Genomic DNA, 23,938 nt, shown 5'->3' with positions numbered 1-23,938 from the left:
GCAAGGGCAGTGGTAGGCCCCCATGGGTATGTGTGTGCTGGCAGCAGGGCGGCTTCCACCCCAGGGAACAAGGCTTCGCACCAACAAATCACTGCCAAACCCTAAGCCCAGAGGTACCCAAGTCACTACCCAAAGGGCATGGCCTCTGTGGCCAGCAGACACAGCCCAGCCGACACAGGGAGGGACACACACACAATACAGAAGCCAGAGCCAGAGGCCCTGCTGCTCCAGACACAGCCCTGCTCTCAGACACACGTCTCAGCTCCAGACTTTTAATGGACCTGGCATGCTCCTAACTGCCCAGGAAAATGCTTGGCATGAAGGTGGGTGCCGTGCCCTGTGTCCCTCCGGGAAGAACTTGCAGGAGGGGGCAGGCAGATGCCTGCTCAGCAGCTGGGTCCCCCTCAGGTTCCCCCGGACGGAGGACCCCTCAGAGGAAGCCTTCATGCTTTCCAGTCTCCAGGGGTCACAGCCTCCCCTCCCCTGGCCCAGAGTCATCACAGCCTGAACCACGGCCCTGAGCCGAGCCGCAGTCAGCCTGGTTCCAGCGTGTTGGCCAACACACAGTCCACCGGGCTGGCCCCGAAAAGGAGGATCAGCCTCTCTGAAAGTGAGGCGAATGCTTTGGAGAGACTTGGTTAAAGATAAAAATCTTAGAACAATTGCTGTCAGTTTACACCTAGGCAAGGTGACTGAGGAAAGACGGGGAAATCAGGAAGGGTTCTCATGCAGGCCCTCCGAGGTCTTGCCCCGCGTTAAAGAGGCCAACAGGAGCCATGCGCCACGTGCTTGGTATTCAGACAAAAGGACACTGAGAGCAGGTCCACTACCCCACGCGGGAGTCTGTGAACACAATTGTGCTGTTTGCGCTTTTCAGTTGATGAGTATGAATCCTGACTGAACATCGGGTGCTCAGTGCGCCTTCTTTTCTCTCTACGTGCCCCATCGCCATCTCTCTCCAGCTCCGTCTCCACCTCCATCATCTCCACCTCCATCATCTCCACCTCCATCATCTCCGTCTCCATCTCCATCTCTCCCAATGTTATGAGGGTTTAACAGACAGCGCTCAGTTCCCGTGAAGGTTTATCCACTCCTGTCAGGTCCCTGGGAAGAGCCCTCAGCTTCTGGGTCTATTTTGTAAAACCATGTGCTCTCCCGGTCAGTTGGGGGTTATTGGGGTCCCACAGGCCCTCATAATCACCTCCACACCAAGCCCTCCGGGAGGAGTGTTCCTTCTGGCACCCCACATCTGGAGCTCCCGAGCTCTACACCTTCCCCCCAACAATGAACCATTGGGAAAGGTAGGGAGGCAGGATATGCTGAGGAGACCTTTGGGCTTCAGAAGCCAGAGTCCCCGCGGGCGGCCCTGGGGGCAGCCTGACCCCCACATGTTAGCCCATCCTGCCCAGGCTCCCTCCCTTCTGCGGGCATCCCTCGGGCACCGCAAGGCATTAAACACAAAGACGGTGTAGGACCGACCCCGACGAGAGAAGGAGGCTCAGAAAGTGAGAAGTCATAGACGGGCCAGGATCGCACATCCAGAAGGGGGCCTGAACCAAAGGTATGTGGGCCAGAAGTTACACAGTTTAAAATCCTTCCCAAAGTAACAGTAAAGCCGCCAGCTTCCAGCCCCACCGCAGGGAAGTCTGTTTCTGTGGTCGTCACTGCTCAGTCGGCACGGAGCCTGCTGACCGGCCTGGCAGGCACCCCCAGCCCAGCCCAGGCTGCTACCAGGGGTTGTGGGCCCTGCTCCATGGCCCTCAGGGACAGCCGTGAACTGGACAGTGTGCCGAGCCTGGGCTGGCACCCGCCCTCTCCTCCCCGAGGCCCCACTGTGACACAGCGATTTCCAGGGGGCCCTAGGGTGGGGCCATGGCTGTGACTCTCCAGGGGATGGCTGCACTGTGCTGCCCAAGGCAATCAGCGGATGGTCATGAGGCAGGAAGAGGGGATGGACAGATGGCCTTGAGCCTCCGTTTGCAGACCCACGGGGAGAACCAGGGCCCAGGAGTAGTAGCCCTAGCAAACCTTTAGGACCAAAAGTCACCCAGAGGGAGGGGCTTCTCAGGAGCTGTGCGTGGAGGTCGGCGCCTTCCTTCCAAACTGCAGGGCGAAAACCACAGAATGTGGCCCAGTGCCCCCATGCTCTGAATTCAGGGGCACGGCCCACACCTCAAACTAGGTTTTGGAGGCTAGCCTTGGAGACGGACCCCCTCCGTCACCATCATCTTCCTGAGTTCTCCTGCCCAGAGCAGCTCGAGTCACAGAGGCCACTCAGTCACTCGAGGTGACATTCTCTGCAGGGGCCTGCAGGCCAGCAGCAGGCTGCCTATGTGGTCACCACCCCAAGCACTCCGAGTACCCAGACCGTCCCTCTGACCTCCCAGTCTGAGCCCTGTCCTCCGACGGCACCAGGCGTGCTCACACTGCAGTCCATACAGAAGGCGCTCAGGAAACAGTAAACTTTCATTTGCTGTGCAAGTAAGTGTTCCTTAGCAGGGGTGTCAGATCCGGCGCCCAGCAGGGAGGCTGCCTGCTGGGTCCTCCAACCTGAGACCCTCTCCCGCCCCCATGGTGCCAGCACCCAACTCCCTCGGGACTGTCCCACCAGGCCTGGCAGTGGCTGCCCAGCTTCCCCAGGCCGAGTCTGCCAGCCGGCCAGTCCTGTGGAAGCAGATGTTCCGCCTTAGATTCCAAATCAAAATGCCGGACAGGGGTTACCAGTGCAGGGGAGCTGGCTGTACCCAGCCACTGCCCACAGGGACGACGCTGCAGAGACAGCCGCAAACTGACCGGTGACGTCTCCACCCCACAAGCTTGGAGCCAGTGCAGGGTCACCATCAGGACCAGACAATCATCAGGGTGAAAATGAAGTCATCCTTCCAAAAAAAGGGGGAGACGCTCTGGATAACTGGTGTGTTAATGTTTGGCCAAGCCTGGGCTCACTCGCTCAGCGTTAACCTGGGTGACTCGCGCAGGGCCCCACGGCAGGGCGGGGAGAAGGTACTGACCTGGGCTCACCCTATGGAGACAAGGACTCAGAGAAGGGTGCTGACCCACTGTCCTGAAGAAAGTCAAATGACCACACTCATCCCAGCGGAGGCAGGCGTCCAGGCCAGTCTTTGGACTTGAACTTGAATGTCGGGGGTTCAGCAAAACGTGCCCCTGCACAGGTAATAGGTTCAAGTGCCTGGAGATCCTGAAGGCGCACTTACCCCAAGGGCCCTCCAGAATACACTTATGGGGTGCACTTGCTGTCTCCTGTAAAGCCGGTCCTCGGGCCTGGGTGCCCTCCAGCTCTGCCATCCACCTGTCTGGCTGCCTAATTCCTGGGAGCTGGCAGGAGAGGTCTCTGTACAAGGAAGACACCACCGTTTAGGACCGACCTTGAAATGACCTGAGCCTCATTCCCCTGCTGACCCCCACAGCCCATGCGAGCCAGACCTTCCAGAACCTGGAAGACGAGGTTTTCCAGTCAAACGAACAGCAGGACAAGCAGGTGGAGAGCCCAGCTTCTCGTACTGAGCGACTTTCAGATTTGCCCACGCCCAGCGGTGCCCACCCTTAAGGATCAGGGCAGAGGCAGGCGCAGCTGTGCCCTGAGGACGGGGGTGCCCATGCCCTCAGCTACATCCAGCGCCCCCACCTCCCGCCTGCCCCGGACTGCACCGGAGACCTCGTGACGGAGCCGGGACAAGTCATGGACTGATGTCCCCAAGAGTCAGAGGAGGGGCCTGTGGACCGCCAGGAGCTGAGCCCTGCTAGTGAGAAGCGGGGAGCACTTGTTATTGACCAGCTCCCACTTGCTGGGGCCCCCTTCCCGCCCCTTCTAAGCACTACAGCCACTGTGAATGTCACTTTACAGCTGGCCCCCACGTCCCGCTGCTCCCTCCTGGAATCACATGCACAGGCCCCGAATCTTTGGCACAGGGTGTTTGCAGGGGGTTAAGCACTTGGCACAGGATTTAAATTTAAAATCTCAGCAGGGACAGCAAATGTTTCCCGGGCACAGTCTAGTGTTGCCCAGAGCCCATCTGTCTGTCCGTCTGTCCTCCAGGAGCCCAGAGGTACGGAGCAGGATACGCACAGGTACCAACCAACGTAACACAGTGGGACCCAGTGCAGATTCCTCTAGGGAGCACTCTGGAGCCTCTGGAGGGAGGGGCCAGTTTTCAGCTTTGGGGGCACGTGGGTGAGGAGCAGAGAGGGGCTTCAGCTACAGTGCCCATCCCGGTGAAAGGCAGGACCCATGGCATGGGGCTGGGGGCGCATACAGCTCCCAGCTAAGGCCGAGCCTCCCCGAGTCTCTCCACCACCGCGTGGCATCGCCCCAGCCCCAGGGTCCCAGCAGCTCTGGCTCCTTCTCACCGCTGTCTCTTGGTGGCCAGCCGGCCTTCTCTGTGCAGTCTTCCCTGCCCATGCCCCATTGCTGGCCCCAGAAGGCTCCTGAGAGCAGGAGGACTCGCAGGGCCTTGGGAATGCCGGTCCCCACCAGCCAGAGTCCTGTTGCCAGGATACCGGCCAAGGAAGAATCGCAATCGTGCTGGGTTAGAGTCTAGACAGCGCGACCTTTCCCCTCTTTCTCCAGATATAATTGGACCCAAATCATCCAGCATCATGAGCTGATAGCACGAATAAAGGAGGAAGTTGTTTGCAGTGCCTCGTGGGGACATTCCTGCAGCGAGGGCCATCCATTACCTGCTCCTGGGGTGCCGTGCGAGCGGAGCCCAGGGCTGCCAGCCGAGCCCAGGCTGGGCACAAAAGGGCTTTCATCCCAGGGGACCTCACGTCGTCAATTAGCGATGAAAGAACTCACAGATACTGGCACCCGTGGAGGCGCCCCATTAACTCTGTGTTGTCCACGGTCCCCGCAGGCTGGACACATCTGACAGGGGCCACCAGCGGCTCCCGCCATCGCCACCTGACGCCAGGGGCTGCTGTGGGGCTCACGTGGACCCTGGGGGCTTATGGGGAGCCCTGAGCACCTAAGAGCCTGTTGTCAGCTCGTGGCGTGGCCTGGGATCGTGCCATGTGTCCAATTGCAGTTTTCTCCAGAAGCTGGTCTTTCGTTCTTCTTTATGCCCTTAAAAGCATCTAAACAACTTCCCATTTTGACTCAGAATCACGTGGGCCTAGCCCCTCCCACTGCCCCCCCCAGCCCCGGCCACTGTCTCATTTAACAATTTAAATTACCATATTTGAAAAGTGAAGCTGTGAGCAGGGTTGGCAGGGTGACCTCAGGGAGGGAGCGTGTCACCGTGTATCCTGTGTCCTGTATTGTTTGGGGTTCAAATAGTAAGTGCGCATTCCTATTTGACTTGCATAATTTTACAAAGGGAAATCATTTTAAAAATCATGAAACCTTCCCTCAGGTTGGAGCCCAGCAAAGGCTCGCTCTGAGGGTCTGGCCCACCGTCCCCAGAAGGGCTGCCTGACACCCACACGCTGAGCTGGCGCGCACGAGGGACTCAGGACTGAGAGACAAACTTTCTGAGTCACCTTCTCACGTTAAATGTTCTACTTCAAGTTCTGGAAATGATGGTGGTGACGACGGCACAACCATATGAAGGTGCTTAGGGCCGCTGAAGAATGGACACTTAAAAATGGGTCAGTTGGCAAATCTTATGTTATAGATACTTTTCCACAATAAAGAAAAACGTTTTTAAGGAAATTTTTAAAAACCCCATGACACCTGGATTGTGCAAATGTTTCCCAGAAGCGCATTCTCTAGGACGGGCTCTGCGGGGAGAGTAGAGACCAGTCCCATCAGGAGGCCAGCGCCCAGGCCTCAAAGCACAAGGACCCAGGGACGTGCAGGACCCTCCAAACAAGCGTTTGGATCCTAACAGTCATCTGTCCAGCTGCCCACAGCGATGACAGAGCTGAGGAGGCCCTAACCGGCCACCTGATTTATAGGTGTTTGAGGCCAGTGGTCAGGTCTGTGGCCAGTAAAGAACTGGACATGAGGTCCCTGAGTGCCCGGTCTTACGGTGCTTCATGTGCCAGGTCTCTCAATTGCTGCACAGATGACACTGAAACACTTAATTTACTTTTTTAGAAAAGAAAGTGGACACAGATGATGGTTTCTACAAGGGGACTCTTATGGGAGGGGAGGGCGGCCGGGCCAAGCGCCTGTCAGGACCTAGCTCTATGGACCTTGGCACAGTGCGAGGACACACGTGGCCCAGGAGATGGCAGATAGGAGGGATGAGCCCACGAGCGATGGCTCCAGCAGCTGAGGGGGACCCAGGTGACCCCGAGGCCCTGGCACAGGAACAGGCATGGTCAGGCCCCCCCAGACCACAATAACCACCACAGGAAAAGAAGGCGGAGCCCAGGCTCGGCCAGCAGCAAGCCTAGCAACAGGTACCGCAGCTGCGACACAGGCAGCCCTGTATCCACATGAGGACGACAGTTCTGCGTCAGAAGAAAAGCAGTGAGGAGGGTCTCCTGCGGCCCCGCCATCTCTGCGCTCGGGGCTTCCGGACAGACTGAGCCCAGGTAGAGAAGCTGGCGTTCCCTCAGAGGTCCAGGGTCAGCTGTTAGGAAGTGTGAGTCCTGAGCTCTGACCACCACGGAGTCGCTCAGCGACGCCCTTGGGGGAAAGCGCCATGAGGAAGTAGAACTGTTTCTGCTAAAGAGAGGGGGCAAAGGTCAACCGCGATGCTCCCTAAATCTTCCGTCCATCTGACTCGCTACCAGAGGAGAGGCTCCCTGGGCACCCCAGACAAGGGGGGCAAAATGGAGAAACTGAGGCAAGAGATCATTGGGGGGAAGGGCAAGCGTGGGTCTGGAGGAGGCCCCACAGAGGGAGGGCTGTACCCACAGTCATCAGGGCCTGGATTTCCAAATTTGAGAAAAAAATGACCCTCCCCTCCCCCAAGGTCCCTTTAGGTCCGAAGGCCTGTTTCACAGAGGACACGGAGGTTGCCCACAGCTCCAGCTCTCTGGCCAGGACTGGGCCAGCCCTGGCTGCTGCTGACCCCTGGAAGGGCCCAGGGAGGCCTATCCGCTTCCCAGTGAGGGGTGGGAATGAGAGCTAACTGTGCCCACAAAGCGGCGGGGCAGCCCCCCTGTCCCAGCAGCCCCTGCACTGCGGTCTCTCCTTGCTGCCCTCAGGACACAAAGCCAGGCCGGGGACAGGCAGCTCTTGGCCACGCGCCCAGCCTGGATGTCCACTGCTTTTGCTAAATGCGTGAACTCCCAGAAAAGGCCCCTGCAACGAAGATAGATGAAAACTGTCCAATCTATGGAGAAAATGAAAGATGTAACTTAAAATTCTCAAGAGCCCAGTCTCAGGCATGTGGCCACCTTGGCTATTTTCCTAAGTAAGCCCCGTCTGGTCCCCAGGTCCCATGCGCCATCCCAGATAACTGGAGGCCCATCGCAGCATGTGGACAATCGAGAGCCCCCATACGCTTGACCGCGTGGCAGTCACCGAGCGCTCCACACACCTGCTCAGGCTCTCATACAAACTCCTACAGGGCGGCGCCCTGGGCAGAATGGGCGTTCTGGGAGCCTGCTTTGTACCATTTGCCTCACTCTCCAAAAGTACAACAGAGCGGGTCACTGTCTGACCTTGTGGAGGATGACACACGCCCGCCACCATGTGAAGGCTGTGGGGCCCAGGACAGCCCCCCAGTGGGGCCTGAGTAACAGGCGGCACTGCACGGGCAGGGAGGCCATCCAGGCTTCTCTCACTGTCCATTGTCATTGACCCGATCCCCTTATCTGCTCTCTGTCCACCCACCTCCCTCCCTGGTTTAAGCCTCCCATTCCTCCAAGGTCACTGTGGCCCCAGACAGCCCTTCGGTCAGCTGTTCCTGAGGTCATCCCGGGGCCTGGGAACAGGAGGTTCCACTGCGCCCTGAAAGGTTCCGAGGCTGGGCCCTCACCTGTCACTTCTCTCTGCCCACAGCCTGGGGTGCTCGTGTGCAGGATGGAGGAGCTGACCTTCCAGTCTCAGCGGTCAGAAGGGCATTCCGGGGGTCCTGCACAGGCGGGGGGGTGTCCCAAGGCCTTGGGACATATCAGGGGTTCACACCAAACTGAAGCCACACTTGACCAATGACAGGCTTTGCGTACTATCATTCTACCCCTTGAAATGACCTAATGATATGCTGTCCACTGCTAGTGGCTTAAAACCCCACACGTTAGTTCTCCCACCGATGATTCTGGAGCCAGACGTCGGCAGGACTACCTTCCTTCCAGAGGTTCCAGGGGAGGACCCAGCCTCTGGAAGCCACCTGCAGCCTTAGCTCGTGGCCACCTCCTGCAGCCTCAAAGCCAGTGGGGGTCCGTCTTCCAATCTCTCCGCCAGCTCCGCCTCCATCACTGCACCTCCTTTCCCTGACTCTGACCCTCCTGCCCTGTCCCTTATGGACCCTGGATGACAGGTAGGGCACAACTAGATAATCCAGGACCACCTCCCCAGCTCACGGCCTCACTCACAGCTGCATAGCCCTTCCTACAACGTGAGCAGTGCTCACAGGCTCTGTGGGTTAGGACACGGTCTGCGGAGGCTGTCATTCAGCCGCCCACGTGTGCCATGGAACTGGAAGTACGAACGGGGTCTTTGTCTTCATCCTAAATGTGGAGATGCTGGATGTCCAGAACACCTGCTCGTCATGGGCCCTCTCACTGGCGGGTGGGGCTGTTGTCACACGGCTGCTGTCGGGGCCCTCATGCTTTGGCATCCAGAGAGGGGGTGTCCACAGGCATGGCTGGGGTCAGGAGCCCCAAGCGATGGCCTGGGGCTGTCTAAGATGTCTAGATTTTTCCCACAGCGACAGAAAAGGTTGTGTTAGGATGGGTGCTTTTCCCTTTCTGGTTTCCAAACCTTTCGTGGCAATCCTAAGTATTGTCACAATGTAAACTTATAAATGACACCTGGTACTGAGACAGAGCACTGGCTGGGCCCCAGGTTCTCTAGGGCTGGAGGCTCATTTTTGCCAGAAGACAGGAAGATTCTGGCTGCCCGAGGGCACTGGTGACCCTGGATGAAGGTGGGTCACTCCCAGTGCCACTGTAACTTGGTGAGGGTCAGCCTGGAGACCCAGAGAAGGGAGCAAAGTGACAGCCAGATCATTGAAGGGGGGGCAGGAGGGCCTGGGGCCCTGGACATGCATCTGGGCTCAGAAAGTGCCTTCTCCCCCAGGGACGGGGAGGGGCGAGCAATGGCTCAGCGCCGGCCAGGTGCACACAAGCTGGGGGTGATGGAAGGCTGTTTAGCTGGAATAATTCTTTAGAAAAAGCCTCTCCCAGCTCCAGCGACGGGCTGGCTGCACAGGACACCGGCACCTGCCTGCCTGGAACAGGAGGAGCTTCTTCCATCCCATCCTAGGGGACAGCCTAGGGGACCTGCCTTTTTGAAACCCTCAGGCTGCACACGAGGGGAGGAAGGTGTCTAAGTTGGGCGTAGAGGTGGTGCCTGGGGGCCCTGGGGTGGAGGCAGCCGTTTGGCCAGCTGGAGGGGACCCCACAGGGAGCACAGATGGGGACTGATGGCACCTTTCTTCTGGTCGGAAGGCTGATGTGACAGGTGACAGAAAGGAAGCTGTGCCTCCGAGCTCTGTGGGGGCAGCACATCAGGCTGCATCCAGATTTACAAAGCAGACGGGGCCTCCAACCAGGCGCAGGCCAGTTTGCCAGACGCCCCGCCGTTCACAGAGAACACGAGGCCCGCCGTCTCAGGCGTCTCCTGACAGCCTCGCGGCATCTCAGTGGGAGATTTCTTAAAAACACAGCAGCCTGGGAACGAGATCCCACGCGCAGAGGCAGGAGTGTGCTCCCTGGGTCCCTGCAGCGTGTGGTGGGCATGGCCCAGACTCTTGGACGACTCGGGTGGTGGGAGCAAGTGGGCCGCTCCATCTAAGACATGAGTGTCTCAGTAGGCAAGGCCCACGGCCACCTGCTGGTCACACGGACACACTTGTGGCTCGCGGTGCACACCAGGCCCTACAGCTGGGTCAGAGCCTTCCCCACCGTGGTGTCCCCAGAGCCAGGAGGAATGATCAGGACACAGCCCAGGAAGCTGACACGCAATGGGGGCCCTGCATGGATGTGCTAGTCAGTCTCCCACTGCTCACTGTGGAACCACCGTCGTCCTCCCCGTTTCACAGGTCAGAGGCAGGGTGGGGAGCCTGCCCAAGTCAGGGGCACTGCTGGAGTGAACGCCTGGCGCCTGGGCATGTGATGACAGACACGTCCCATCCATGAACACAGAGTGAACACCGGGCGCCTTCCGGCTGTGACAGTCCACGATTCAGCGACTCCATCGTCGTTTCCGCAAGGACCAGCTCCAGCTCCACACTCGTCAAGGCAGAGGGCCACAGCCGACGTGCACCGCACCCCCCGGCCCCCCCAGGCACAGACCAGCCTCACCCGACTTCACTCACAGAATCCTCACTGCCCCCATCACCCAAGCACTGCGATGAGCTCGGCAGTGGTCCCCGAGCCGTGCTGCCACCTATGTCTCACTTCTACCGGAACAGGCCATGAAAACTAGAGAAAAAACTACTCCATGCTTCAAGAAACATCTCCAATTAAAGGCTGACTGACCACAAATGAGAAAAATACCCCAAATCTGCCACTGCAGGGCTGACCCCAAAAGCAACAAATCCATGAGGAAAGACAGCGCACCTAGAGTGGATGGCAGGTCCCGCACAAACTCAGTGGCCAGTTAACGCTTTAGACCCCTCACCAGTGATTAAGAACTCACAAGACACGACACTGAAGTGGGTTTTTCCATTTGTCAAACTAGCAAGAGTTTCAGTGATAGTGCCCAGCCAGAGACCTGGGCTGGAAAGCTGCTGTAAATTAACGCTGTCCAACTGGACAGATGCCCGCGGAGGTCCCCAGCCACAGCCCCCACACTCAGCCCAACGCTGGCCGAGGGGTGCCAAGGCGGAAAGCGTGAGAACGCGAGGTGCTCAGTGGAAGCCAGACCCCGCAGTGCATGTGCTCTCCCGCCCGCTGGGGGAACGGTCTGCCCCCGTATCATCCTTCACTCACCACGGGCCCCAGGGGAGACTGCCAGTCACTTCCCTGTCTTTGGGGGCAGTCAGGGTGCCTGCACACAGAAGGGGCTCAGTCGTGCACACAGGCGACAGGAAGTCAATGGCCAGGTGAACAAAGAGGTCGGGTGGCTGGACTCGCCCAAGGGACGTGGCAGAGACCAGCCAGGGGTGAAAGCAAGGCCTTCCGAAGTTGTCCAGTCACGCCAGCCCCGAACCCCGGCCTCTTCAGGCCTAGCTTGGAAGACATCAGACACTAGCTCCATGGGGTCAACAGGACAAGTGACCTCAGAGGAAGGCAGGGCCATCTCAGGTGATCTCCTTCCACCCCCAAGCCCACCATGCACCAGCCCATTGGGTGGGCTGGGTCTCTGCCAGCTGACCGGCCCCCCAGGGGTCCTGGGTCGTCCCCGACTCTCCTCCCAGGTCCCCTGCAGTCCCTGGTGGGACCACTCTGCCCCCGGCACTGAATCATGTGATTTCTTCCAACATGCAGTCCCCTGGTGTCTAAATGTTCCCATGGAGTAAAGCTCCCCGTTCACCTTGGCGGCCCTGGGCACCTGGATTCAGGCCCCTACAGAGGTAGCCCGGCTTCTGGCTCCCAAACAGCTGAACCGGCCACTCTTCCCGACCCCTTCACACTCTGGACGGCAGGCCTCAAGATGTGGTTAACCGTGGCTGAGACGCACCCTCCCCACACTCACTTCGCACCAGCTCCAGTCACCCCAAAATAGCAGGGCGCCTCTCGTTCACGGAGAGCAGCCCAGGCTAGCAGGTTCTCTGCAGACGGAGGAGACCCGGCTGCCAAAGCCTGGTACTATCACACAGATTTCTAATCTTGGCTTCAAAACGGAGGACGCCTAACTGTGGCTAATTCTGAACCTACTCAAGGTAGAGTGTAAAATGTAAAAACGAGTATTTCAGACTAAATAAAAGAATAAACAGTGTGTGATGTCTGCAGATTTGCAGTCCAGGCTCCTCCACAACCAGTTAGTGGACCCAGCAGTGGCACGTGGTGTGTGCAGTACAGACCCAGGCCCTGCCAGGCTCGCTCATCACCGTCCCCACCCCACCGTCCCTGAGCCTTGGGCTCTGGTCTGATATCCTTCCCCAGGAAAAACCCCGTAAAGGTCAGTGCTGACCCACGGCGAGGGCCTGGGCCACTGGACGCAGCTGTGGTTCGTGCTCAGCGCAGGGCCTCCTGGTCTGCCATGAACTGGGGGTGGCCAGAGCCTGACCAGTCACTCCACCAGGGCCCAGTGTGAGGTGCCCCTGCCCCATACTGCCTCGTCACCAGTCAGCCTGGGAGTGACCCCGTCTGCCGGCACAGGATTCCAGAACAAGGAAGAGGCCTGCACACAGGTTCTCCCTTCTGGGGCTCTTGCTGAGGCCATCAGGAGGGCCGAGCTGCAGCCCCTGCAGCAGGAGCCGGGCAGGCAGGACACACCCTGGCAGACACGGAGCAGACACTGCCCTGCAGCCTCCAAGCTGAATCTGACTCAGCACATCCACAATCAATGCTCCTGACAGCCATTCTGCAGTGGCCAAGACCCACCAACCTCAAGCATTATGCCACCAGCCAACTGGCATCACTACCCCACCCCCGGCTCCCACTGGGCAGTGCCAAGGAACAGAACAGGACCCCCTCTGCCTCCCTGAGGCTTCCGGCCTCCCTGAGATAGACTACCTGGTGCGTGGAGATACATTGTGTGGTCCAGATACACTGTATGATGGAAAGATACAGTGGGGGGGGGGGTGTAAAGTACAATGTACCTCATATACATTGTGTGGCTTTGCAAAATGACCACTGCTGCATCCAGCGCCCCCAAGGAGGAGCTATTCCTGCCCAGCTTGGGGAGGGATCAGCCACGGAGGTCAGGCACAGCTGGCCCAGGTCTCTGCTGCCCCGGGAGGACCCAGGCCTGTGCCAACCACCCCTAGTGCCGGCTCCTTCCAGGACTGGCAGGCGGGCAGGGAAGGGGCGCAGGGGCCCAGTGGGGCCTGGCAGAGGGCTAGGCCCCCACCCTAAACCATCAAGGATGGCAGGCGTGGGGTCCAGAGAAGCCATGTGACCTGGCGAGGTGTGCAGCTTTGGAGGCCCCAGAGCACACGGGGGCACCCCCATCTGTTCTCATCGTGTTTCTGGATGACCATCGAAATGTGCCAGCTCTAAGACTCTTATAAGCACACCAAACATATATTTTAATTTTCTGAATAGTTTACTCCCCCCCCCATCTGTATCAAGTCTCAAGGAGTTTCACGTCTCAGGTCCTGGTCAGGTCCTGTGATGTCCACGTTCTCCCAGGCTGACAGCTGTGCTTAGCCAGCTGTGTTCTCGGGGAGGGGCCACCGGCTCCGCCTTGGGGCATCATATGCTTCCCTTACAGACACCAGCTAACCCAGAGCCTCTGGGCAGAGGAATGTGACATCTGTGACCAGGCTTCCCTTGAAGGCACCTGGGTGGTCCGCCCCCACCAGGGCTGCAGGTGGGCCTGTGGGGGAGGACCTGTGGACAGGTCCTCATCTGTCCCTCATCTGATCCCTGAGGCTGGTGGGGCTGCTGGGAGGTCCACCCAGCCCACAGGCCACCTCCTCAGCAGGCTGGCCCTCCCCAGCAGGCCTCAGGCCCAGCAGGAGGAGGCTCCCTGGATGTTGAATCAGAGGACTCGGTTTTGCCCCACTGCGAGGATCTGGGGAGCCCTGGGCCTCACTAGCAAAGTGTCAGAGTGGACAAGTGTCTCCGACACATGCTCCAACCCCAGGCACTAACCTCAGCAGCGTGGACAGCCTGACAGGGTCCCCTATAGGGCTGGGTGGACCGCACCTTCCTGGAAAGCAGCTGGGTCACCCCGGACCCTGGATGGACAGCTGAGCAGTGGGGCATCATGGGGACTCCTGCCTCTGGGCTGCACATGGGCTGTGGTGTTCCCTGCCAGTTCCACCTCCAGTCAGTCCCTGCGACCTAGTGCCACTGCCCACCCAGAGAGGGAGGGGCTGACACCCACACAGGGTCCATCAGCTCTCCCAGGGGCCCAGAGAACCAAGCTTTTTCAACAACCTGGGTGAAGAGAGAACCAGGCACTTTGGTGCAGAGAGCAAGTCTGTGTGCATGCAGGTGTGTATGTGCACAAACACATGTGCACATGGATGTGGGTGCATGTGCACACGTGTGCATGTATGTGTGCGTACGTGTGCTTGTGCACGTGTGCATGTATGTGTGTGAGTGTGTTCATGTGCACGTGTGTGCATGTGTACACCGATGTGTGTGCATGTGTGTGTGCATGTGTGTAGCGCACCTGTGCATGCACTGACGTGTGCGTGTGCATACGTGTGCTTTTTAAGGTGGAGGAAGCTCTTCCATCTCTCACACTCTGTCTGGAGTCAGTTTCGCTCCTTCAAGGTTCCCCTACCCAGGACTTCCCCCTCTCCTTTTTTTAAAGGGAAACAGAAGTACCCTGAAAAACAGGTTTTGCTGAAATTCAAAACTGTCTTAGAGGTCCTACAGCTGAACCCTGAAGACTCCCCGGTGGGTAAGGTGGGTAAGCCCTGGCAACAGCTTCACTGGGAACAGACCAGAGGGGACAAGATCAGACCACTTTCCCATCAGCTGAGGTCCATCAGCCCAGGGTGACAGCACCGACAGGGCCCACAGGGCCTAGGCTGTGTCTTGTTCAAGCCCAATCCTGGCAACCACGCCCCCACCAAGGAAAGGGGGGTGGGGGCAGGGACCCGTGCTTGACCGTGGGTGGCCCAGAGACAGAGGACCTACGGTGGGGGAGCTGACAGAGCCTGGTGTAGAGGTCACACGTGGAAGGCAGGAGACAGGACACTGTGGAGACCAGTGGACACTGTCCTTCCCCAGACTCTGAGGTCTCTATAGACAAACGCCTCCCAGGGCTGACAGCACTCCAGCACTGCTGAGCCACAGGGCCCACCCACTGGGCGCCGGTTAGGGTTACCGTTACGGTTACGGGGTTGTGCAAAACGCCGCTCCGAGCATCAGGACCACAGCAATCCATCCTTGCATGAAACAGCAAGACTATTTATTTATTTATTTAGGTCAAGTGCAGCACAGACGGAGACATGGAAAAATGCATCATTTTTGGTTAGAAAAAATGTGCAAATCAGCAAAGTGGGCCTCAATGATTTGCTTCCCAAGGGTGATTTTTAAGGGTTTCCAGGAACAAATTAAGCCACTGCTAAGTCAGGATTTCACACACATTAGTTCCTCTCTGGTAACACCCACAGGTGGGAATTATCCCATTTCCAGGAGACTTGTCCCGGTAGAGAGTGGAACCTGTGTCCTCCCTATCAGGAGAGGGTGGGGACGGGGGGGGGGGCAGCACACTGCCCCCACGGAACCTGCTTCCTGCTTTAACGTTCAGGTACAGAAAGAAAGAGCCTCATCCATTAGGCACCTGGGAAGGGGCCTTCCTTCCTTCTGCAGCAACCCCCCCCCCAGGGCAGCCCCAGTGATGGAACAGAGATAAAAGTCACCCCCACCCATTAATGCCAACACCCTACATCTCACCAAAACTGACTGACATGACATTTTACTTTCTCTGCTAAAAGCCCTTGTTTCCTCTCCTTGATTGCAATGTTCCCTCATCTGGGGACTGGACTCCACGGTGTCGTTACTCATTTTGCTCTTAATTATAAAATGGCTCAGGCTTACAAGTTCCTGCTCAAGCAGCCTGGGCCTGTGGGTGTCCTTGTCCTTGCTGAGCTGAGGGGACGGCCCCTCAAGCCATGATTAGTGGCTCCAAGTGGCCCTGGGGCCGGTCCACCATCGTCCCAGAATGCTGGAGGGGGGGGCCTTCGGTCAGCAGCCGCCGTCCTCCCAGAACGCTGGCATTTTGAATAAACTTGCTTTTCTTTCCACCAACCTCGCCTCTGGAGTTTTGGCTTTCGTGCTGCGAGCAGCCGGACCTTTAACACGGTAACAAATTGGCAACCACGTCATTAGGAACCCAGGGGCCCACAGAACCGTGAAAGGACAAGCAGGTTCCCTAAGTCCCCCTTGGCGGTCACACAAATGAATGAGGAATTACCTGCCACCCCAAGGACAGGTGCTTTCAGCAGATGTTTATGACGTAGTTACTTTTACAAAGTTCTGAACTGCTGTTTAACCTTGTGACTAAACCGATTGGAAACAATGAAACAAATGAGCACTTCTGTCTCCCCGGAGTGACCTCCCTGTGGTGGGTCCCTCCTCCCTGGCCAGCTGTGGCCAGCAGGTGTGGCGCTGCCGTGCTGACCACAGTGCCCGCCCCCTGCTTTCGCGGGAACCTCGAGGAGACGGCTGACGAATGTCACTGCGCCGCACGCACGGCATCCTAGTTCCACCGGGGATGAAACACCGACCATTTGAGGCGCCCCCCCCCAGCCTGGCATGCCCCCCCCCAAGCGGCCTCCTCCCGGACCCTGTTGCGCGTGACTGGAAGAAGCCCGGCGGCTGCGTGGTCAGGAACCGGGTCCCCGAAGCCGGTGGCAGCAGGAGGGCTCCCTCGCACAGCTCGGCGCCCGCGGGAAGGGCAGGGGCGCGGCCACTCCACGGACCTCCGCGCATTGTTCTCCGGGCTGCGCCCGCGGGCGGCCGCATCAAAAGGGAGCGCGCGCAACCCGACACCGCGGCGACCGCGGGGACAGAGGCCTGGCGCCCGGCGGCGCACAAAGGCCGGCCCTGGGGACCCGGGCAGCTCTGCCTCCACAGGCTGGGCGCTACGTGGCTCTGCTCCGCGACGCGCGGCCTTCCCCGGAGACCTGCCGGCCCGCTGCGCGGTCACCCCCGGGGCCCGGAGGCGCACCTCACGGCGGCCGCTGCGGAGCTGGGGGGGACGAGGCCCGTGACGGTGACCCAGGCGGGGAGGGCGCGCGGAGGGTACGCAGGCGTCCCCGAGCCTCTGCGCGGGGAACAGCCCCCCAGGACCACAGCCCCCGCCCCTCGCCGGCCCTCAGCCGGCAGCTCGGCCACCGAGCGCACCAACTTCCCCGCAGAGTCGCCGAAGTTTGGTCACCATGCGTGGGACTCACGGCGCGCACGGCCCGCAGCCCCGCAGCCCCGCACACTCCCCGAATCCTGCGGGGCGCGGGGGCGCGAACCCCCGCAGCCAAAGAATGAATGGCCGGCGCGAGGCACTCGGGACACGGGACTCCGGCCCCACCCTCGCCCCCTCCACCGTCCGCTCGCGGGCCACCTGCGTGCGTGGGAAGTGCTGGGGCCGCCTCTCGGGCCCCAAGCGGAGACGGCTGAGGGGGCGCAGGCTGCGGCCGCCGGACCCGCCGCCGGACACCCGCACAAAGCGCCGGGGCGGGCGGCCTGGCGCGGGAGCTCCCGCGCCCCGCGGGTATTACCTGGCTCCGCCGAGGCAGCGCGGACCCCAAGGAGCAGGACAAGGGGCGCCAGCACGTCCAGGAGGCGCGGCCACCTGCGGACAACAGGCGACAGGTTAGCGCGCCACAGGCGTCCCCCGCCCGCCCGGTCGACCCCGCGGCCCCCGCGCGCCCCGCGGCCGGGCGGCCCGCACCTCGGCGCCATGCTCGGCCGGCCGGACTGTCTGCGCCGCGGATGCTGCGCCCTCCGCCGCGGTGCGCCCGCTCGGCCCCCGCGCTCCGGCCGCCGCCCGGACGGGCAGGGGGCGGGACGCGGGGCGGGGCGGGGCGGGGCGCGGGGCCGGAGCGCGAGGGGCCAGGAAGCGGGGCCGGGGCGCGGGGCTGGACCCGGACAGTGGGCGGGGTGGGGGGTGGGGGTGGGGGTGGGGGGGGAGCGCTGGGCCAAACCGTGCGCAGCGGAGGGACTCGCAGCCCGCTGACCCTCCGCTCGCCCAGGTCCGAGCGCCCCAGAGCGGCAGCCGGGGCGCTCCCCACCCCCGTCCCCAGCTCACGTGGCCCGCCCCCGGAGGACGTGCTCCTGTAGCTGCCCGAGGTGGCACGTGGGGTCCCCGCTCCAAGTCCGGGGCAAGGTCCGGGCACACGCATCGTGTCCAGCCGGTGTTTGTTCGGGAAGGTGCCCCCCGCACCCCCCAGGGGAGTCGTTCTCAGGCCCTGAGTCCGGTGGGGGCAGCGGGAAGGCGGGCGATTTAAACAAAGACGTTTATCGCCGGCGGACAATGGATGGAGGGGGAGGAAGCTGGGCTCCGGCCCAGCCTCGTGGGCGCGGTAGCCGCTTGGTGGTGGCGCGTCCAGCCTGGCCGCCTCCGCGGGCTCGAGCCCAGGACGGCGCTGGTCCTCGGCCCTGCTCCTCAGGCTGCGGCCACCGTCGTCTCCTGCGGGAGGATGGTCCCTGCGCCCCCTAAGCCTCCGAGGGCCGCCCCCACGAGCGCCCGCGCCCCCGAGGCGCCCTGCCCCCACCTTGTAGAGAGACGAGGGCTCCCGGAGGGACTCTGAGGCCAGCACGCACTGCCCAGTGGGCCCCTCTCCTTCCCGGAGGCCCAGCTGCCCCGCACCAGAACCTTCCCAGCTTTCCGCCCCCACTTAAGTCCACTCTGCTTCCATTTCCTCAGACCAGTGCTCCTGGCCCAGTTCTCAGCCCCTTCCTCCAGGCAGCCAGCTGTACATGGGGTCCTGTACGTGGGGTCCTGTCCTCAAGTCCACCTGATAGTCTCCCCACGCAGACGGACTTCTTACAGCAAACTCGCATTTCCATGGACTTGGTCACCTCGGGGTTTGCAGGAACCTATCCTCAGCTTGGGCGGGCACTGTGACTCCCCGCTCCCGCTCCGGGCTTAGTGACTCTGTGCTGCACCTTCTGGGTTACTACCGAGTGTCCTGCTTTCCTCATGCCCTTCCTGGCCAGCGTCCCCTGCCTGCGCCCTGAGCAGGGTCTGCAGGTAGACTTCTGCCATCCCAGCCCCTCTAGGCCTCTACTGTAACCCCCTCCCCCCCCCCTACATCCTGCTGGACGCCCCCTGACCTCCCTCTCCAACCAGCCTAGAGAACTAGTCCCTGACCAGGCCCAAGACACACGCCCTCCACGCTGAAGGCAGCCTCACCCACGTTCCCTTCCACCACCACCTCCCAGGGCTGGACCAACCTGACAGCTGCCTTCAGCGCCTCCCCCAGCCCAGCTGCTCCCCACACTGCCCCAGAGGGGCCTGCCAGGACCCCCACCCAGTCCATCATTCCCCACCACCACCCTGCTGCTATGCTCTTCAAAGGCCAAATGCTGCCCTGGACCCCAGGCCCTGCTGGTCCACCCACCCCACGCCTCCGTCAGCTCTGCCCTGGCACCTGGAGTCCTCTGGCTTATTTGACAAGGGCACTCGTGGTCCAGGGCAGGGAGAGAAATCCACTTAGAGGGTTGTGACCCACATTTTTTAAAAAATGAAACAGAACATGATAAGAGTAGAAAGGATTAGCATCTACTCTTGTTTCCTATGTAGGTGGAGGTGTTGGATGGGGACCCTTGTGGAGTGTATGTCTGTGTCCCAGGGGCACTTGTGCAGTGGGGGTGGTGGGTCTGTGACTGTGTGGTGTGTGCACAGGCACGCGTGTGGTTAGCATGCCCTGGGGCCTGACGCACCCTTCCCTGCGGCTCCAGTCTGTCTGCCTGTCTGTGGATCCATCTGTCCCTGGGCCAAAGTCCTGCTCCAGGAAACAATCTGAAGTGCAGGGCCCTTCTGTCACTTCCATCTCACCTGTCCGCAGGCCCATCCTGCTTCCACCCAACCCCACCCACTCTTGAATCTGCAGTCAGAGGACTTGCCTCCACATGTGACGCACTGGCCCCAGGCCTGTCTGCAGCTCCAGGAGCAGGACCAGCAGGGACCTGGGGTCAGTACCCTGCTGTCCACTGTCCTCCGGTCACCACCTCTCGCCTCTCTCCTCCCTGGTTGGAGGCCCCAGAGCAGGGTGAGCACACCTTTGTGGGCTTTGGTGGAAGGCCAGCTTCCACGGGCAGCTGTGTCATGAAAAGTGCTGCCAACAACACAAAGGACAAAGGGTTTTCTACTCTGAAACGCTTGAGTTCTCAACTCACAGGTCTAAAAAAATTAATTTCAGGCTCATTCTTTTCACTTTGTATTTTACCATCAAGTCATTGCTGGATGCTCTCACAGTTCCCATGGCATTCACACCTTTTCCTTATTCAAGTTTTATTTTTTCCTTTATTTACTGTAGGGGCTCAGAATGAGTGACCCCAAGATGGACCTGGGTGGTATGCAGATTATTTGGAGCTGAAAGCAACCCAGACTCCGTGGGCTCAAGAGAAACTTCTGCCCCTTAACTACCTAGAAGAATTTAAAGTGGGGCCTTGCTCATAATAAGACCTATCACCAGAAATAACTTTTTGGCCCTACCTGCAGGGCAGGGCAACCTAGTAATGACTGGACATCTGCTCTTATGGTCCTGCAGTGACCTTCCTCCCTTCTGAAGCCCCAGGCGCCTTACCTCGTCCTTAGCTCACAATGTCACAGACACCTTATTTCCCATCTGCCCCTAAACGTGTCCTAGATGTGGAGTTTCCATACGTATATATGTGTTAAATTTGGGTGTTATCTCCTGTTAATCTCTCATGTAGATTTAATTATTAGACCAGCTGGAAGAATCTTGAGGGTAGAGGGAAGTTTATCCTTCCCCCACAGCACACAAGTAACATGTGATCACTGTAGGAAAAATAGAAAATATAGGCATGCCCTTGGAAAGAGACCCCAGACCCCCTCGCTGACACTGTGCTTTGTGTTTGCCCGCCCTTGTGCACAAAGACCTCCTTGCCTCAGGAGGGGTGGACACGGTCAACTCACCCCAAAGACGCTGAAGTCCCAGCATACCCAGTGCTGGGGTTGGGATCCCAGCACAGCCTGGGGGGTCGGGCAACAGGGGGTGTGAGGCGAGGTCTCTTCAACTGGGTGGAGGAGACAGGTGGAGACACCGGGGTGGGAGCGAGGTCCGAGCAGAGGCCCCAGAGAGGCCTAGTCCCCGCGTGCTGACCCTCGGGTGCGGTGGGGCGCGTGGAGGGTGGTGGAGGGTGGGAGTGCCTGGGCGCTGGCTCCCGCCACATTCTCATCGTTCCTCGTGTTGATTTCCTGTTTGCTCCAATGCTGTGGGTCTCACATGTCCTTACGAGGGAGAAATGATAGAAATGACAGAAGTGCTGTCCCCAGCTTTGCTTCATGAAATGGACACTGGTCCAGCAGTGGTGGGTCAGCGCTGCCCCCGAGGCTTCACTGAAGGGCCCTCCTTCCCCCGCCCCCCAGAGGCTCCGGGGCCATTCACGCCCAACCTGGGCTTGTTTTTGACATTGTTTTCAAATTGGCTTTTGTTTTAAGTTGACAAGGATTTCCAAATGACAGTAGATTTCCTCAAGTCCAGGGCTTGTGCTTGGGTGTCTTTCCTGTTGGGTGGGCTCCGGGTGGGGGCTGTGGATTTATGAGGGGACAGAGGTAGGACAACAGGGAAAGGGCCGCAGGGAGAGCTGAGCAAGGTTAGGGACATGGACAGGGCAGGACATATGCCCTCTGCCCAGGCCATCCCTTGACCCTGTGTCTGGAGGTGCCAGGGAGCTTGCCATGTGCTGCCAGTCACTTTTCTTCAGGAAAGGAGGGCATGTGCGGGCAAAGCAGGCTGCGGAAAACAGAGTACCCATCTGGTTCCACACCAGGTCACACACTTCTGTCCTCAGGCCCTGGTCACACGGTCCATACGAGACGCAACTGGGCCCTACCCTCTGGCCTCTGTCACCCCACACGCGCCTCTCACACTCCCATCACTTGGCTCCAGTGCCCTGCCTCGTTCTCCCCACCACACTTTTCACCATGAGAGACGGTTCATGCTCAGTGGCCTTGGTGCCTGCTGCCCGCGCGGCCGTGCGCTCTCGGCACTCAGGCAGCACCGTGGCCCCTGGGGTGACGCCGGCCTCTGGTATCGGTAAATATCCGCCAAGTAAAAGACCTCGCCCGTGGTGGTGGCTCGGCTGGGCAGCAGCCTCCAGCCAGCCGAGGTGGATACCGGGTGCTGGGCAGGGCAGCGTTTGTGGAGGTTTAGTCTAGCAGAATTTGGAAAGTGAATGATGAGATGTCCATACAATGGAATCTTACACTGCCATGGAGAAACCTACGAAATGTTCACGGGGAAAAGCTTGCCTGGCAGCAGGCAGTGAACACCCCTGGGCCTGGGAGAGGGGCTGGGATGACAGGGAGATTTGTCTCTTTCCCTTTCTTTCCACATTCTCAAAGGTTCATAATAAACATTTTTATAAATGTCAGAGCATGCCATTGCCTCGTGTCACTGCAGCAAGGAGATGCCCGGGCTCACACTGAGTCATCCAGGGGAGGGGCGGGGCCCCGATTCTCAAGTGCATCACTGAGCAACCTGGACTGTCCTGTTTCTCAGGATGGCCTCGTCCCCATGGAGACCGCACTGAGGTACATCCATACCAAGGGAAACACCAGCTTTGGTGTTTTGCATGGTGTTGCCAACACACGTGGGCGGGAGCTAGAGGTCCAGGTGATTCCTTCCTGCCAGCCTGGCAACCTTCCAGCACAGCAGCCCAGGCCAGCCCCTTTCCTTCCTGAAAGGCAGCCACGTCACAGCCTCCACAGACAAGTTAACCTGAGTGTGGCCTCACTCCATGCCTGTTCCCCAGCCGTGAGCTGAGACAATTCCTCCCAACCCCTCCCCCCACACACACACAACCTGTTCACACTCAGTATTGAAACATTTCCAACCCTAGTGTGGGGACAGAGCCAGGAGTGCAGTTTCCAGGCTCTCGGCCTCACGTGGAAAGGTGCTGGCTTGGGTAGTAAATGGCCACCAACTCTGACCGGATGGCCATCAGCTGTGGCTAGTTGGCCATCAGCTGTAACCAGTGAGCCATTGGCCACTAATATAACTGCTGTGGCTACGCTAGCAGCAAATGGGGGCTAGCAAGAAGATGGTGGCTGAGCTGGCAGGTGCGTATTGCAGTTAGCACGGGGGATTGCAGCTAGCAAGGGGAGTTGGTTGGCAGAGAAAAGGGACGGCAGGTTTCAGATCATGTGGCTCCTGCTTCCTGTGTCTCCAACCCAGCCACCAGTGAGACTATAGTGGTATGATTCCCTTATCTGAGGCTCCGTGGGTGTTCCTTTTTGGCCTCACCATATCCTGCGTTCTTACGTGGGGAGCGGGAGCTGAGACCCCACATGACACCCTGCATAACACCTAGTCAGTTCCTGACCACCTTCAATGAGGTGTGTGGCCTTTGGCCCTCTGGTCCCTGCGTCCCTCACTGTCTGAGCACCTTCACTCAGAACTCAGCTTGACCACTGGGCTCATGCAGGATCCAGCACCCGCCACCACACCACCTCATTCACTTTTCTGCAGGGCACTCACTGCTGTCCAACATGCTCGTTCCTTTATTTGTTCATTTGCTCATTTATTTGCTTATGGGCCTCCCACTTCCCTCCGCTGGAATTCAGCCCCCACACACAGCATCCTGCTTTGTTCACACTGAACAAAAGGAAGGGAGGGAAGGAGAGAGGCAGGCAGGCATACTACAGAGACACAGGCGTGTCAAAGTGCCCCTTCTCAGGAGTGGCACTAGAGCCCCCTGTGAGACCTTCAGGGCTGCATGGTTTGTACACCCCTCCCCCATTCACTTTCCCCAGCCTAATCCTGCGCCCTTTCAAGATACACAACTGACATGATTATAACTCATTGTGAAAATTCCAAATGTTAGTAATAAGGCTAAATTCCCACTTGACCAGCCTGCCTCCGCATGTCAGCCTCCTGCCAAGCATAGTACCCGTTATCCCTCTGCTGGTTTTTATAAAAAGCATTTTATAGATATTGGTAGAAAGTTGTTTTGTGAAATTTTAAAAACATACGTTAGATAATATGGTTCTCAAACTTGCTCTATTAACACAATATATGTTGTCACTCTGTCCATGTCAGTGTATGCCCATTTCCTTACATGATGGCACATGTGTTCCATGGTGTGGAAATAGCAT

At 59.2% G+C, this 23,938-nt stretch overlaps 1 protein-coding gene across 1 annotated transcript in view; it reads right to left on the bottom strand.

The window, feature by feature from the left end:
* The window catches only part of COL18A1 (collagen type XVIII alpha 1 chain), a gene marked incomplete at its 5' end in the record, with an annotated part of 85,718 nt that extends 68,095 nt beyond the window's left edge, over positions 1-17,623 (bottom strand). The window contains 2 exons of the mRNA XM_081067331.1: positions 17,370-17,443; positions 17,543-17,623. Coding sequence (XP_080923457.1) covers positions 17,370-17,443; positions 17,543-17,553 — 85 coding nt within the window. The remainder of the gene's footprint in view (positions 1-17,369; positions 17,444-17,542) is intronic.
* Between the last annotated feature and the right edge of the window lie 6,315 nt (positions 17,624-23,938).

This window comes from Rhinolophus hipposideros, assembly GCF_964194185.1.
Source record: "Rhinolophus hipposideros genome assembly, chromosome: 2".
NCBI lineage: Eukaryota > Metazoa > Chordata > Mammalia > Chiroptera > Rhinolophidae > Rhinolophus > Rhinolophus hipposideros.
This window is presented reverse-complemented; position numbering and strand designations above follow the sequence as displayed.